This window comes from Atta cephalotes (genome assembly GCF_000143395.1).
Source record: "Atta cephalotes unplaced genomic scaffold scaffold00002, whole genome shotgun sequence".
Lineage (NCBI taxonomy): Eukaryota > Metazoa > Arthropoda > Insecta > Hymenoptera > Formicidae > Atta > Atta cephalotes.
Genome location: NW_012130066.1, coordinates 14,128,140 through 14,146,158, shown reverse-complemented (window position 1 = coordinate 14,146,158; position 18,019 = coordinate 14,128,140). Strand labels below are relative to the sequence as shown.

At 38.1% G+C, this 18,019-nt stretch overlaps 1 protein-coding gene across 2 annotated transcripts in view; it reads left to right on the top strand.

Annotated features, from left to right (window-relative positions):
• Positions 1 to 251: 251 nt before the first annotated feature.
• The window catches only part of LOC105622248 (glutamate dehydrogenase, mitochondrial), a 181,737-nt gene continuing 163,969 nt past the window's right edge, over positions 252 to 18,019 (top strand). For both annotated transcript variants that reach the window (XM_012203677.1, XM_012203671.1), the window contains exon 1: positions 252 to 690. In XM_012203677.1, coding sequence (XP_012059067.1) covers positions 252 to 690 — 439 coding nt within the window. The remainder of the gene's footprint in view (positions 691 to 18,019) is intronic.

Here is an 18,019-nt window from a genome sequence, read left to right as displayed (position 1 = left end):
CATTAGTAGTCGGTACGTCGGCATTGTCGGTAGTAGTGACATTTCGAACTTCGAAGGTCTGTAGCAGTTTGTAGTGTTTGCATAAATACATAAATGATCTGCACGCTGCAGCAGTTAGTAGACAACGAATTGTGAACTGTTTCTTTAAAATTATTGTTCTTTAAAATTATTCTTGATTCAATTTCGACTACAGGTGACGTCAGGTCAGACTATCGCTATCGTATAGCATCGTATAATCTATCATCGCGAAAATGTTTCATTTGCGAAATCTCACGCGGTCATCGATCGCTTTGAAGCAAGCATCGAGTAATGATATGCAGAGAATTCTGATGCGCGTCGCGCCGGCCGTCTGGCAAGCGGAGGCTTATCGTGGTTATGCTGATCATCAGATACCTGACCGTCTTAAAGACGTGCCCGAGGCGCCGAATCCCAAATTCTTCGACATGGTAGAATACTTCTTTCATCGCGCTTGTCAACTCATTGAAGACAAGTTAGTTGAGGACATTGGCAAACGATCACGTGTTCCGATCGAGGAGCGTAAAAAGAAGGTTAAGGGGATTCTAATGTTAATGGAGCCCTGCGATCACATTCTTGAGACCACGTTCCCGCTTAGGCGTGACTCCGGCGACTATGAAATGATTACCGGCTATCGCGCTCAACACTCCACCCATCGAACGCCCTGCAAAGGAGGTATGACATGATTTTCTGTTCCTTATAATTGGGTTTGTTCTTTGATAGCATTAATGTATATACATACATATACTTGTCACATATTTATAAAATGTAATAGATACAATGAGTGTAAAAAGTATTTGTGTAGTGAAAATATCTTTTAAAAAGCCTCGTTTTTAGAAAGTAAGTATTAATAACGAATAAAATTGATTATAATATATTTTTTGATTTATCTAAAAAGATGTACAATACAACGTATTATTTTAATAATAAACAAAGATTGTATTACTTGGATGCACATAAATATTATATATATATATATTATAACATCAAATAGTCTAGTAAAGCTTTTAAGATCATGAAAAGTTGTTTTTATGAAACTTTGTAAACAAAATTTTGTCTATATTGAAAATTTTCTAAGTCTGACATCGAAAATTTTTTAAAAGTACTGAGTAATTCTGATTGAAGTTCTGTATAGTTGTAAAATTATTAAAAAATGGTTATTAAAAAATGATTAAATGGAACTCTCTCTCTTGTTATAAACTATATATTATATTATAGAATTCTTCGTCTCTCGTCAAAAAGAAGTGGGGAACTCTAATCAGAATTCTTGAGAACTAAAGTTGAAGTATTAACTTCACATAATGTTTCTATTTTTTAATGTTTTTTTTTGAGAATATATTTTGAAATGAATAATAAGTATTACACTGGACAAATGAGAATGCAATGTTGATGGTAGTACAAAAATAAAATTTGATATTTTCTTCAAATCTTTTATTGATGACAAATCCAAATTGAAATATATGTTTTGACTAACTTTGTAGTTCTTGTTTGTTGTTCTCCTCAGTAATGAATAATTAAACATTTGTTTCTCCTTTGTATGTTATGGATAGGTCAAACAGCAAATTGACAGAATTAGTAAATCTGTAAAATCTACTTATCAAAATCTCATGACAATGAGTAAAAATTGTGTCTTTAATTATGTGACTCATTCTAACAAACAAAGCAGCTGACTTAGAATTTTGGATCAAATGACATTATGTCAATTAAAATTCATCTTAAATATTAACTCATATAACAGTTATAACAATGAAAACATATATCTTTTTAAGAGCGTCAATAGCATAACTGAAAATTTTTCACTGTGTTCTATCGATCATGATATAAATACAAATAAGGGGATGTTAAACATAAGAATAATAACATAGTGTGTAAGCTTAAAGTCTATTTTATATCATTTAAGTAGATAAGTGTGATATAATCCTTCAGTGTCAGATTGCAAATTAAGGCCATTCTTTTGCATATAAATTTGAATTATATATAATTATATAATATTGTTATGTTTGTGCCTTGTTGTATGCACTCGTGTTATGGAGAAGTGAGCGTGTTGCCGGAGCAACTTGCCCTTCGATTATCAAACAAGATTTGAAGATTCCGATGTGAGCCATCGCCATGTCCGGACGTGTCTTACATTTGTTCTGATATATTTCATTCTGTGTTTCTTGCTTTAATCAATAAAAATTCCTTGTTCCTTTAATTGCAATCGTGTGTTTCATTTTGACGGTTCGGGAGTGCGTGAACGCGTTCACGGGAGTAACCTCGCGAATCGGTCACATGAGCGCAAGTCGGCCGCATGGACGAGTTGACCGCACGGCAACAATATATTTATATATACTATGAAAACTGAAAACAATATAGTTTTATTGCTAAAATATTATCGATTAGCTTCACATTTCAAAATACATATGAGAAAGTTATAAAATAGTTAAAAAAATATTCGGAAATTCAGAAAACAGCAGTTTGCTGACATTGTCTGATAGTACAAATTCTGTATACAATTTGTTGCCTTTTTGTCGACAGTTCTGGGTAGCACTCCACGAGTTTTAACGAAAGTTAACGCTCGAAGCGCTAGGACCAACGGTTTAAGAGATACCGTAATTTTTTGAATGTCTGATTCTGTCACATCTGAGGGACAAACGTTTTTTTAATATTACAGCAATTCTGTTGAGAGTTCTGGATAGCCCCAAGAGTTCTATCAAAAGTTATTATCATTTAAGACACTAGTATTAATGATTTAGAAGATATCGTGATTTTTCGTTCGTTTTGTGAAATTAGCACCCCAAATTAAAAAATTTTTTTTTTATGTTAATTCGCTAGAACTATTCTTAATTTTGGGCAGGAACTCCAAAACTCTTCGGGGTGCATTCGGAACTGTGACCAAAATTTCATTGTTTGAAAAAGAGATGCCAACTTCACAGAGATGTTATCGATCTCTATTTGTTTATGACTTGATACGTAACGAAAGGAAATGAAATTATACTACATTTGTTAACTAAGCTAGAAAATAATAATGATTATTCGATTTCGATTTCGATTTCTATTTGTTTATAACTTAATATTTAACAAAAATCTATGCGATTTCGATATTTAGTAAAAGGAGATGGAAATGAAATTTTATATAATACTTCGGTTTGATCAGGATAAGTAAGAAAGAAACGTAAACTGAAAGATATTAGATAATTATTAAAGTTGATTATTTAGTTTAAGATGAAAATAATATATATGTTCAAGGTGCGTCACTAAAATCCGGACAAATTTCAATTTAAATTTTTCGCTATATTATGCCAGAAGTTGTTATTGATGTCCGAGAAAGCCTGATGCTTCTAGTAAACAGTCATATTCTCAAAATGGCGATATTGAAACCAAGGAGTATAATCGAAGAGTCGCGATCATCGAAGGCGCTGGGTGCTCAGCAATGGAAATAACTCGGTTTTTTGGATACCCGAGATCAACTGTTTATGATGTTGTGACAAAATATACGGCTTTAACAGTCCAACGAAGGTTCCAATATGCCAGTGAGGAAGAGTCACTCAAAAGAACGCACCGCGAGGATCCCCGTAGTCGCTGAAAAGGCTCAAGCGCTGATTTCGGATGACCCAGGGCAATCGTTGCGAAAATTAGCATCGATTATTGGTGTAAGCGAGCGAACAATCGTCGAAATGCGGAGGACCTTCGATACAAATCGTACACATTAAAGATACGACAAATGCTCCTTGAGGCTGCCAGGACAAACCGAATTGCTCGCCTCGGCTCCCATTCTGGTCTCCTAACAGCTCGGATTTAAATACCAGGTGTATAAGCTTCTGTTTGCTAGGTGGCATTAATGAGCGTACAAAGCTACCCTGGGCACACTTTTTTTTATGTGTTTGACATCTGTCAACATTAATCAGTGCACATCATCAACAATTTCATACAACAACATACATTTTTTTCTTTGGTAATCATGTCTAATTTTTTGTTTAAAAAAAAGCATATGCGGGAAGCTTTTCTTTTCTGTTTCAATTTGAAGAAATCGGCTGCCGAATCGCATCGAATGCTTGTGGAAGCTTATGGCGATAATGCTTTATCGGAAACAACGTGCAGAGATTGGTTTCGCTGGTTCAATGACGACAATTTTGACCTGAGTGACAAAAAGTGTGAAAATCGGCCCAGGAAGGTTGAGGATTGTCAATTGCAGGCCCTTTTGGACGAGGATACGATACCCAATCGCAAAAAATACTTGCCGAGCAATTGGGTATTTTTCAAGCAGCCATTTCCATGCGGCTACATGCCATGGGGAAGATTCAAAAGATCGGAAAATGGGTCCCGCATGAACTGAACAATAGGCAGATGGAGCGACGCCAAAACACATGCTAAATTCTGCTTGCCAGACAAAAAAGAAAGTCGTTGCATCGGATTGTGACAGGCGATGAAAAGTGGATCTATTTTCAGAATCCTAAACGCAAGAAATCTTGGGTTGATCCCGATCAACATCTTCCTCAAGACCAAATCGCTTCGGACGGAAGACGATGCTGTGCGTTTGATCAGGAAGGTGTCATCTACTACGAGCTGTTAAAAAAACCTAGTGAAACTGTTAATGCTCACTGCTACCACCAACAACTGATCAAATTGCACCGTACTCTGCATGAAAAAAGGCTGCATTATCGGAAAAGACATGACAAGCTAATTTTCCTCCACGACAACGCACCATCGCACACGTCAACAATGGTCCAAAACTACTTGGAGACACTCAACTGGAAAGTGCTACCCCATCCCGCTTACTCATCAGACCTGGCACCTTCTGACTATCACTTGTTTTCGATATCACTTGTCGTCGATGGGCCACGCGCTCACTGAGCGGCACTTCGATTCTTACGAAGACGTCCGAAAATGGCTTGATGAGTGGTTTGCCCTGAAAGATGAGGAATTTTTTTGGCGTGGTATACACAAATTACCCGAAAGATGAGAAAAATTTATAATTAGCGAGGGCAAGTACTTTGAATAAATTTGTTTTGCTTCCTAGGAAAAAAAAAATGTGTTTTTCTGACTAAAATAGCCACTTTAAGCTTATACACCTGACTTATACATATCCTTTCCTAACTCCTTTCTTTTCACTATCTTTCCATAATTTTTTCAGCACTCTTCCTTTCGTCTAAGTCCTTTCATATTTTTCTTATCTCATCATCACCCATCCCTAACCTTTCAAAGCTTCTTGCTATTTCCTTACATTCATTAACATAACGTTCTAAATTATTTTCACTGCGTTAGAAAAAAGACCTTTCCTTTTCTTTTCCTAATCAGTATTTATTTTTTTCCTCGGATTCCCGCATCTTAATTTAATTAATGCTCTGACTTCATCCTCTCTTCTCATTTCCATATTCTTACTCCTCAAATAATTTGGTAACTTATTCTCAATTCCTATCTTTTTATATCTCTTGTTATACTTTGTCCTATCGATTCTTTCCCTTTCTCATTGCCTCTGTAAATCTCTTTCCCTATTTATTAAATCTTTTGTGAATTTTTCTTGGCTATGATCTATCACTTCTCTAGATTCTATTCCCCATCCATTTCTGTTATAATACTTCTTTCTCTTCACATTATGTTTATTGTTCCAATCGAATTTTTATTTTTCCTCCTAATACTCTCTGACTAGATTACCAATATTTCCAGATTTAATCTTTTTCTCATACCTTCTTGTCCTTAAATTCCATCCCCTCTCCTTAAGTTTATCCATTACCAACTCACTCATAATTATGTACATTGGAGTGCAAAAATCTAAATTAAAAATCCACTTCACATAATCCAACATTATTTTTTCTAACTCATCCTTTTTCTCCCAATCTCTCTACTTCATGTTATTACACTCTATGCTATTACACTCTGTATTAAATATTTAAATAGCATCCCTCTCTTACTAAAATCGTACATATCCTTATATATGCTTTCCTCCAATCCTTATATCTCTCTTGCAACCATTTTTTCTTTGTTATTTAACTTTTTAATATGATTTTTGTAATTCCTCTTCCTATCTAAAATAAACATAAATATTTAAATTCTTTGCCCTTATCCAGCTTCTTATTTCCCCATTTCCATTTCTCTTTCTTCTCTGTCCTTCCATAAATCATTATTTTCTTTTATATACATAGTTCCAGTTTCCTCTCCTCCAAGAATTTTCTGAACGTGCACATCATATTTCGCAACGCTTCCTTAAATATTAGCCGTCAAAATTAAGCCATCCGCATGCTAACGACCAGTCCCTGCTTAGTTCAATGCCTCCTATCCTCTTTTTCTCTAAATTATTATCCGCATTATATACGTTGAACAAAAGTGGACTCATCACACAGCCCTGCCTTACTTCTTTCATTATCCTGAATTGTTTCGTGTATCTTTGTTTCGACCTTATTCTCCATCTCTGCATACATCTTCTCTATCTTCCTTACCAAGTATTCACTTACTCCTTTGTCTCTTAGAATTTCTTACAGCTTATCTCTATCCATCTTATCGAAGGCAGCCTTTAAATTCGCAAACAACATATATATGGTACTTTTTTCTTGCCTTCTTCCTGATTCCTTTCTTTCTATCAAGTATGTCAGTATGAAAATATTATCCAACGTCTTCTTCTAAATCCAGCTTGATTATCCGGAATCATATCTTTTGTTTCCATTTCTTTTTCCAATCTATACCTTAATCTCTGCATATATTTTATACGCCGTGCGCAATAACGAGGTTTCTCTATAATTCGTTACTCTCTCTTTGTCTCCTCTTTTGTATAATGTATGTACAGTTATGTTGTCCTTCCAATTTTGCGGCATCGTGCCTACTCTCCACATTTTTTATAATAGACATACCAACTTTGACCTTAACCCTCGCTTGCATATAACCGCTTGCATATACTTCCATAGGTATCCTATCAATTTCTGTCGCCTTATTTTTTATTTTAAACAACGCTTTATTTATCTCTTTAGCTTTCAATTCTTCTCCCTTTCCTTCATTTTTTTCTTTTTCTTACATTATATGATAGATCTATTCATGTCTTGTTCTTGTGTACTTCAATTTCATCATCTTCAATTCCTTCCAATAGCTTTAAAATATTTTCTCCATTCCTCATTCTTTATATAATATTATTCTCTTTCCATACTTTCTTATTTCTTTTCTTATTTATATACTTCCATATATTCGCTTCCTTCTTCAGCTTTTTCAGTTTCTTTTCTTTTACTTTCTTTTTTTCTTTTTGCTTTTTCTCTATATATATAATAAATCTCTATGTAATAAAGCTCCTCTTCTCCAGATATTTTTCCTTTTCTCTTTTTATAATACCTTTCTCCCATTTTTTGTATATCCTCTTTACCTTTCTTTTCTTCCAACTGATATTCCATGGTGCAACTGATATTCTATCAATCTTCTATCAATCTCTTCTTTCTTTTTATTTTCTTCTTTACTACATTATTGAATACAATCTATTTAATTTCCTCTCACATGACTTCTATTTCCTTATTTTTATTTTTCTTGCATTATTTAGCATCTCTCTGTAACTCTATTCTATATAATAATTTCTTTTTCCTTGGTGATGTATTTCTCTTCATTTCGATTCTCTTTAGCACTGTTTTCTTCTAGCCCGAATGCGCTTCTTTCTTCCAATGTTATGCACAGAGGCATGTGCATTTGAGTCCATTCTCTCATTGATGTTAAATTCTATGATCCTATCGCAAATTTGGTCATTAGCCATCATAAAATCTATAACTGAACTACTTGCGCCTGCATACGTACGTTCTCCCTTCCTCCTTTGTTCTATCATTCATAATATGCTATCCGTATCAATTCTACAAAATTATTACCTTTATTATCTATCACCTTATCTTTATTACATTTCTTTTCCTTCACCCTCTAAATCCTCTCTTCCTACTTCCCCTATTCTAACATTAAAATCACCTCTTATAATTTTTCTCCATATTTTCCTCCTTAATCTTTTCCAGCTATATTTCCCAAATTTTTGCCTTTTTGATCTCCATATACTGATTGACTATATTCAACTTTTTTCTCTGATACAATTATACCTTCTCACTCTTTGCTGATTAACCTATCTTTATTACTCCTCCATCCTTTTCTGTTATAAAACCATCCTTTATCGTACTTCTCTCCTTTTTCTCCTTTCTAGCACAACTGCAATTCCATACATGTGTCTTTGGTAACTTATCTTTAAGAACTTCCCATCCCTTTTCATCTAACTATGACACACTTAAAATTATACTCTTTCACATATCTCCAAAAATCTAATTCCTTTCCTCTCAAACCTGCAATGTTTCAAAACAATAACTTCCGTTTTTTCTTTATTTTTTTCTTTTATCCCTTTTCTTAATCCTTTACTTTTTACCTTTATCAGAACCCTCTTACTTTTTCTTTTACATCTACCTTACCTCTTCTTAAATTACAATTTAATTCTTCTTGACTTCAACAAAATTTTGATTACCTGTTTCTGTCTCTTTAGCATCTCCTGTCATTTAACTCCTTTCTCTCTCTTTATTTTCCTTCCTCTTCCCTCTCAATCACATTCCATGGTTTCCACATTTCTCCTATTCTCCCTTTACTTAAACCTACCTTTATTTCTTTTTCTTCTCCTTTCTGCTCCTTCATCCATCTGTTAATCCTCTTGAATTTTTCTCTCCTTCCAATCTAAATCGTTTTTAATAAAAAATCCTACTTTCTTTTTAATTTATGCTTGTTCCTCATTATTTCTCTTCATTTCTTCTCCTTTCCTACTCTAACCACTATCACTGTTCCACTGTTTATTCTGGAGAAAGCTTTGTTACATTCTATCCTTAGTCTTTCTTTTATTAATCCTTTGCCCCATCTTTCCTTTCTCTCCTATCTTTTTCAATCTCTTTCGGCATATCTCTTTTATGATAATATTTCTTTTCTTCTCTTTTTCATTATCCGAAACCTATTTCTTTAAAACATTGACCTCTCTGTAACTTAGAACTCCATTCACTTACCACAGATCCCTCTCTTGAATAACCTTCCCTCCCTCCTAGAACTATTCATACTCCTTCCCTCGCTGTCATAGTCATTCTCTTCATTTTTATTTACTCTTGCGCTATTTTCTCCATGCTCTTTACCATTCTCCTATTATTTTTTGTCATCTCTTTCTTTACATTTCCAATTCCTTTTTAAGGTTCCTGACTACTCAGCTAAGAACTCTGCGTAGATGGTGGCGACATAAAATCAGACGACGATCTGGCGAACTGATAGCTACACACTTAGCATGAGCCCATGTCCGTCTGCGACGCGCCGAGAATGACGAGACAGCGAGCTCCTTCTCACTTGTCTACTAGTCACTTGTTTCAAGCGACGAAAAATGCTTTCTCTGTAATCTCGGTCGTTCGGTAACCCTAGGCCTTATCAATAAGGAGCGGAGAGGCATTCTATATAACATAAATTTAATAAATTATAATAGTGTACCTCTCATTAATCCAGAATAGTATAAATCATGTTAAAACGCAATAGTTTACGAGATATTTAATTGTTTACGATTTTTCATGCGCATTATATTATAATATACCTCTTCTTCATAAACTCGAGCAAGAACAGTTCAGTAGAAGTAGAATTTTATCGGAAAAAAATTATAAACTAACATTTCTTTTTACAAAAGTCTCGAAAGGCCATCAGAAAAGAAATGCATAAGATTCGAGACTTGTGAAGAAAATATGCAAAAAAAATCGAATAGTTACAAAAAGCACGTTTTTCGCTTATAAAACGAAAGATACTGATTGTATAGAAAAAAATTCGATATAAAAAATGTAGGTATTCGAAATACCTATAAAAATACCTATAAAATACCTATAAAATGAGACATGGAACATTAAAATCGAATCTATTATCTATTAGTTTAATAGAAAAAAATTAAAAATACTGAAAAAGGCCTTTTTTTCACTCGCTCTCTATTCATTAAGATTTAAACGCAAAACTTTGAAATTCTCGTAAAATGTAACTCTCGTAATGACGAACAAATCTAGTCCTGAACAAGTCTGAAATGTTCATTAATTTTTGCAAGAAGTCATTTGTTCTAAAAATCTGTCTGTGGAAAACTTAATTTCTTCATCTTTGAACAGTCGCATAGCAATTTACAGGAGTGAGTCTTCAAGAAGAAAATACTATCACGTACACTTAATAACAAAATGATTTTTTGCTTAAACTGTTTTAAAAAGTGAGTATCTTTTTTCATATAAAAAAATATGATGAAATAATTTTTTAATGTTCCATGTCTCATTTTATAGGTATTTCGAATACCTACATTTTTTATACCGATTTTTTTTTCATATAATCTTTCATTTTATAAGCGAAAAATGCTTTTTGCAACTATTCGATTTTTTTTCGCATATTTTCTTCACAAGTTTCGAGTCTCAAACATACGCATTTCTTTTTTGATGGTCTTTCGAAACTTTTGTGAAAAGAAATGCTGGTTCATAATTTTTTTCCGATAAAATTCTACTTCTACCGAACTATTCTTGCTACTTGAGTTTATGAAGGAGAGGTATACTACATAATGCGCAGGAAAAATCGTCAACAATTAAATATCTCGTAAACTGTTGCGTTTTAACACGTGATTTATACTATTTTGAATGGGAGGGTGGGGGGGGGGTACAATATTACTATAATTTAAAACTTATATGTTATTTAAAATGCCCCCTGCTCCTTATTGATGCCTAGGTCGCCGAGATTACCGAGAAAGCATTTTGCTTGAAACAAGCGACTAGTGTGAGAAAGAGCTCATTGTCTCATTCACTCTCGGTGCGACGCATGCGAGCACACAGACATGGGCTCGTGCTTGTTGCGTGTTACAGCGTCACACTAAATATAATAGATAAATGGTCGAATTTATAGGCGTGGAAAAGACCTTTTTGATGACGAAATTGATGTTGCATTTCGTTATTATTTGCTTAATTGTGAATATGTGACTTGTCTCATACTTATCAAAGTTATAATCGATGAAAATTAAAATTGTCTTGGAGTTTTATATGTAAAAGCATATATTTTACTCGTTTCAACAACTGGACCGTGTGTTTCTGCCCGAATATAGGTTCACTTTACGTGCTTTTTACGACTATCTCATTTACTGATTATCAAGAGAGGAAAGGACAGTTTTCGATTTTTACAAGTGTTTTAAAGTTATCTCATCATTTCGTTTCATCCAAATTATTTTTATTTAAAAATGACATGCAACATAAATTAACGTGTCATTGCTTGCTTCTGACGTTATGATTCCAACATGGCCACTGCGACTAGTCAGGAACCTTAATCTCCACTAATTCCTCTTTTTCTCCCTTTCTATTTTAATTTTTTAATTTCTCTATCTACATGTTGTATATACTTTCTAATTCTTGTTACCTTCGTTTCTACTAAATCTCTCATTTTTTTTCTCTCTTCTTTCTATTCCTTTCTAATCCCTTTTTTTTTAGTTCCGCTTTTATATTTTCCTCTAAACTCTTTTCCTCTGACATATTAAACAAAATCTTTTTGAAACCTACCTGTGGCTTTTCATCTATCAACGATTGCTCCTTAAAAAACTCAATAGAAATAGATAGGTTACAAAAGAGAATATCGCCGATTCTAATGTATCACATTCAGTAAAAATGATCGAAAAACTGTACATTTCTATAGTATTGTACATGTCTTTCCATTTCTGACGATTTTTTAAAATAATTTTATATACATTTTGATATGAACTTCATTCGATGCTCTATCATATTAAATATGCATATTCAGATGTTTTATATGTTCCATATGAATATATACGGAATTTCACATAGATCACTTATAATTTTCTAACCTTATCAGATATGATCTGCTTTCTATGATTCTATCATGTTTTTCATATTGATATTCAAAATTTCATACGAATGTTGAAACAACCTGACTTTCGTTGCGCGGAATAGCTCGTCAGACAAATTAGTCGGACAGGGAACGAAAGAGGTTCGTTGTCGGGAGAGCACTTATGTTGTGGAGAAGGCGCTTACAGAGAAATGCAATTATGTAGTAAGATGAAATACAAACATTTATTATATACATGATATTAACAGATAATTTAGAATACAACGCTCGCTGCTCGCGAGCATAATGTGAAAACGTGGGACGAATGTTAGCGCGGCACGAGTATACCAATACGATCGCCGCGCGGCCACGTGAAACGCGAGTCGCGAAATTCGAATGTGCTTACCGAATGTGCATGGCACACCTGAGTGTAGGCGTGAGCGGCTGAGACACTCGAGACGAAGACGGAGTATACTCCACTCCCTTTGCTCTTGCTGATCGCGTCGTGTGTAAGGTGTGTAAGGTTGCGGATGATGCCTTTCGATTATCGGGAATGTCTATAAAGGCAGAGATCGCTCTACCTCCTTGTCTCGTCTATTCGACGGATACTGCGAGAAGTGGCTTCCAAGTGTGTTGAGAACGTCCAACGGAGACGAAGTCCGCTTCATCCCCTGAACACGATGTCGGCCAGAATCTCGTGACAGGAAAATGCTTGTAGCGAATCAGAATTGTTATCGAGTCGATAGGATTTGGTAATCCGGTAGGAATCGGAACAAGAAAAAGCCTCTTTGTGAAAATCTGCGGCCTTTTATATGACGGATTTTTGGCAGCGTTACGGATTCGGTGCGAAGCTCGGTTCGATTCGTATATTCTCGTCAAATGGTACTTTCACATGCGACGATACAGATATCTGTCACAGTGTAACACTTGATAGCATTCGGTCGTTTTCGCGGACTTCAGCTGTTACCTGTGAATTATGTTTGCGGTTTAAAAAAAAATATTTTTTAAAAACGGGCGCACCGCGCCTGCATCGCTGCATGTAATACAGCAACATCTGGCTGATGTTTGGCCGAGAACGATGTATTTCTCGGAGACGCATCATTACATCACCCCCCTTCCTAGTAGTGAATTCACATTTACTGTTTTCGTATCGAGTGTACTGTTGAAGCGTATATTCCATTTGTATCTGTATCGCTTTAAATTGGTGGGATGCATGGGCCGAGAAATGTGGAACTTCTATGATCTTGGTTTTACCTCCACGAGAATTGGTGAGGATGGTAATGGACCCACGCTGATTGCAGACTTGTTGGCTGCTTGGTTACTAGTCTCCGATTCGTTTCCGGTCGTGGCGATGGAAGATTGAGTCATGCCACTTGACTTCTCGCTCCCGGTCTGATCTTAGTACCTCGCTGTGGGTGCTTTCCATGGTCTCAGTGGCAGATAGACACTGGCTGATGCGTTGATGTTCTATATTGAGATTGCTGCTCCAACGAGTTCCTTCATGCCAGGATTCTCTGGGTCGTATTCCTCCGGCGCCCCATGATTGCATTTGATCATGTCAATGAGGCTTATCTCTTCGGGATCATTTTCCATCGTAATCTTGCTGAGATCATTCTCTATCGTAATTTCGAGACGAAAAGAGACCGTTGATTTGATATGATTATATTCCGTTCGAATCCATATTCGAATTTTCTAGATCCTTCTTTGTTTTTACCGCGTGGTCATTGCTTTCCACTCCACTCTCTTCCCCGACGTCACCGTCTTCCTTCTCGGAGTCCCCGTCGGTATCGGTCTTCTCTTCTATTGTTCTCATCGTTATTCGGTGGCTTGTTCGGGGTTTAGGTCTTGCACATGTATGTGCCTGTACCAGCGTCCGTTTCTTTGAACAAGTCGACTATTGTTGTATTGGTGACACCACGCGACGCACCTCGACCCTTCGAATTTCTTAGTTAACTTTGCGTTAAACGCGGCGGGTTTATTCTTTGTATACCCATTGTTCTATTGTCGGCTTCCATGAGCGTCGAAGGTTATAATATTTCTGCTGTCTCTGAAATGCGCGAGCTAAATTTATTCTAACTAGCTCCTGTGCCTTTTCAAGATACCAGCGCGTGGTATCGGACGGCGGCGCGTGTCCTGTTCGCGCTTCCCGGACGATGCTAATTCCGTTCAAAATTTAAGTACGCAGCCGTGTGGCCTCGTGGCACGCGTTAAACGCAAATTGAATCTCTAGCAAGCCTTCGTCCCAGTTCTTTTGATTGCGATCTACAAATTGCGTTAGCAGTGTTTTTATTGTGTGAGTTGTGCGTTCGACGGGATTGCACTGCGGAGCGTGCACCAGTATGTACGTATGTCGGATATTGTATATTTTTAATAGTCTTTCGAATTGCGCTGGGCGGAGTTGCGTGCCATTCGGATGATGTTCAGGCTTTCCGTCGGAAGACTATGCCCTCGACGATGCTTGTGATGACCGCGATGGCGCAGCGGAGGGGGGCGTAGTTCTATCCATTTTGTAAATCTGTCCTGCATTTAGTAATCATGTGTGGCCCTTCCTTGAGCGCAGTAACAATCCCACTAAATCCAGCGTCACTTGCTGCCACGGCCGGTTTACTGTCATGGCATCGCCAGTTTCGCCTGTGTCACCTTATGCGTCAGGCAATTCTGGCAGTCCCGCATGTATCGCGCGGTCTCCCCTATCATTCCCGGCCAATAGTAAATCCGTGCAATGTTTTTGCGATACTCAGGCAGTCGCATTGTGATGATTGTTGTATAAAATTTTCGCCCGGCTTTCCTTCGGAACGCAAACTTTCCATTGTGACTCCGCAGTGATCTCCTTGAAATCGAGATCCTGAAATAGATGGAGATATAATTTCCCGTCGCACATTTTATAATCGGAGTGTCCATTGGGGCGGTCGTGTACTGAGAGGTACGTCGATACTCAGCATAATGACGGCGGCTACGATTACTGATTGTCGCGATAACGCATTGGCGACCCGGTTTAAGTCCCCTTCTGGCACTGGATCTCAGGTCATATTGCTCGAAGGCCCAGCTGTCCTGAGAGCGTTTCTAATTTCTGGAGCCAACGCAAAGATTGGTGATCGGTTATGACGGTAAACGGATATCTTTCCAGGTAATCCCATATTCTGCGTATGCCCCAGACGAGGGCATAGCTAGGTATTCCAACTCCATTGCATTGTAATTTCGTTCGGCCTGACTCAAAGTATGCTAACACCCTCTCTCCCTCTGAAGTTCTTCTCCTTGAGAAGTTCTGAATGAGCACGGTCCCAGATCTGTAATACTTGCGTCTGTCTGTAGATAAAATCGCTTCGTAAAGTCGGGGCAAGCTAGTACAGGTGTGGATGTCAGAATGTCTTTCAGTTGTCGGAAGGCGGCCTCCCTCCTCGGGTCTCCGACTTTCGGATGTTCTTCTTGGTCAGTCAAGAGCGTGGCGATAGTAGCAAAGTCCTGTATGATATGGCGGTACCACAAGAATTGTCTAATCTGTTTGACTCGGGATTCGAGCCAGTCTGCACGTACTTTTTCGGGATCCGTTCTTAGTCCACGATGTGATCAAGGTTTTTCAAACGATCCACGCAAAACCGGCATTTGTCGAGATTTAGTTTCAATCTCGCTTCGTAACCGCCCAAAAACTTCTCGGAGGATTTGCAGATGTTCCTCGAAAGATCGCATGATGACAATAATGTCGTCGAGATACACGAATATGTTTGGTTCGAGTTTCGGCTCTAATACGTTAGTACGTTACCTAATAATTGCTGGAACATCGCCGGAGAATGTAGGCCGAGTAGCATTACGCGAAATTAGTATAGTCCCTTCTCCGGAATTGTGAACGCGGTCAGCGCTTTGCTCTCAGGCGTAAGCGGAATTTGTCAGTAACCGCTCTTCAGGTTCAGTGTTGTCAGGTATCGTGCTCCCCTTTATCGAGCGTCGCAGTTATCTGGTAGCGGATACGCGTCGGGATCGGTTATTTCGTTTACGATTCTATTACTCCCTCTTTCTGTATGGAATATATCCCCCTCTACTTGTTAATGATTGCTTGGTCGATATTTCTATTTAAGCGGATGTTCGATTTTAAGCGAATATGATGCTGTATTAAATGGGTGGGGCTTGTGACTTCTTCGAATAACGGAAGCTTGGTATCGAGGAACTTCCATCATTCTTCCCCGCGGTATGTTTTCATAGCCCTCCTATCGCGGCCGTAATGTTCATATTATTCCGGGAGCTGTATTTCAATGGTGCTGCATCGAAGATCGGTGATTTTCACGTCCACTCGCACGTGCCCCGGAATTAGGATCTGGGTTCTCGCCAAGGATCTCGCCCTCCTCCATTACCAATGGTTCGCCTAACTTCTGCAGATTTCGACTGTATCCTGATTGACGAACGAACCCGAACCCGATGTTTAGCAGGGCCTCGAACATTTGCTCTCTTAGGAGTACGATTACGTGCAGTTGCGAGTGATAGATTGCATGGAGGGTGAGAGCGCGATCGGAGCTTCTCCGACGCGTTTCCCGACGGCGGGTGACAGTCGCGAGTCATTATTCCATCCTTTCCGCATTACGAGCAAAACTTTCTTGGCATTCGAAGCGCGTGTGGTTGCATCGCCAGCAGCATTCGGTGCGATCGTATATCGCGGCAGCGTATATTGAGAGCATCGCGTGTCAGAGCCGCTTTCGCCTTGGTTTTCTTTAATTGCCAGCAATCGTTCGCAAACCGCGGCCTCCCTTTCCAAATCTCGCGTACATCTCACATCTTTTTACGCCACTAATAGCTATGATACATGTTCCGATATGAATATTCGAGTTGCTGCGATTTTGACGTAATGCTGATGCGGTCCATCAATTCAGTCAAGGCGATACTTGACATATGACTTCCAGTTTTTGTTATCTCGCGTGCACATCTAACAATTGGTACGCGTCGACTTGCGGTAGGAACGTGCTCTTAAAATGAGTGACAAAATCGTTCCAAGTTTGCCATTTCCTACGATTCTCCCTGCAAGTTAACACATCCTCCTGGAAGAGTTGCTGGCAGCCTCCGGAAGAATTGCTGGTCGATATACTCGTAGTCCTTTTTCAGCTCCTCGATTCTTGAGAAGTGCCCACGGGTCCTTCCCTTTGAAGTGTAATCCCCATTTCCTCATCTGATTTATAACTTTGGCAGGATGGATATTCGAATCAGATTCGATCGACTTGATTTCCATGATCGAATTCTATAAGGGATCGGTGGTGGTGGCACAGCTCCGCTCGACGCTTACCGCGCTAACTGCATGAATTTACCGGTATCGGCCAGCGAACAACTTAAACTCCTCGGGATGTTCGTCTATATATTGACTAAGTCGGATTACCTACCGGAGAACACTCCACCTCCTTTGCTCTTGCCGATCGCGTCGTGTGTAAGATTGCGAATGACTATAAGTTGCCTTTCGACTATCAGGAACGCCCAATAGAGACAGAGACTGCTCTACCTCCTTGTCTCGTCTATTCGGCGGATTCTATGAGAAGCGACTTCTAAGTGTATTGAGAACGCCCAACGGAGGAGAAGTCCGCTTCATCCCCTGAACACGATGTCGGCCGGAATCTCGCGGCAGAAAAATGCTCGTAGCGGATCAGGATTGCTATCGAGTCGATAGGATTTGGTAGTCTGGTAGAAGTCGGAGCAAGAAAAAGTCTGAAAATCCGCGGCTTTTTATATGATGGATTTTTGGCAGTGTTGCGGATTCGGCGAAGCTCGGTTCGGTTATTCCCGCTGAGCGGTATCCCTACATGCATAACGGTGAGATATCTGTCGCGGGGTAACACTTGGCAATGTTCAGTCGTTCTCACGGAACTTCGGCTAGTATCTGCGAATTGTTTGCGATTTTTAAAAAAATATTTTTAAAAAACGGGCCCACCGCGCCCGCATCGCTGCATGTAATATAGCGGCATCCAGCTAATGTTCGGCCGGGAACGATGTGTTTTTCGAGGGCGCATTACAACATATACGGAAAAGCATATATGTGATAAAGCTATTTTCCCCAATAGCGATTTATCCGAACGTATATCGAACACCTGGCACGTGTCTGTATCCGGAAAATCCGATAAGATTATTTCTCTAAAAATTATTATAATAGATCTTGGTTTCAATAATTGTCAATCCGTTTTTTTCGGATCTGTCCAATGATATTTTGTGGAAGCTGCAGGTGTTAGTGAATTTTTAATATGTTTATATTAAT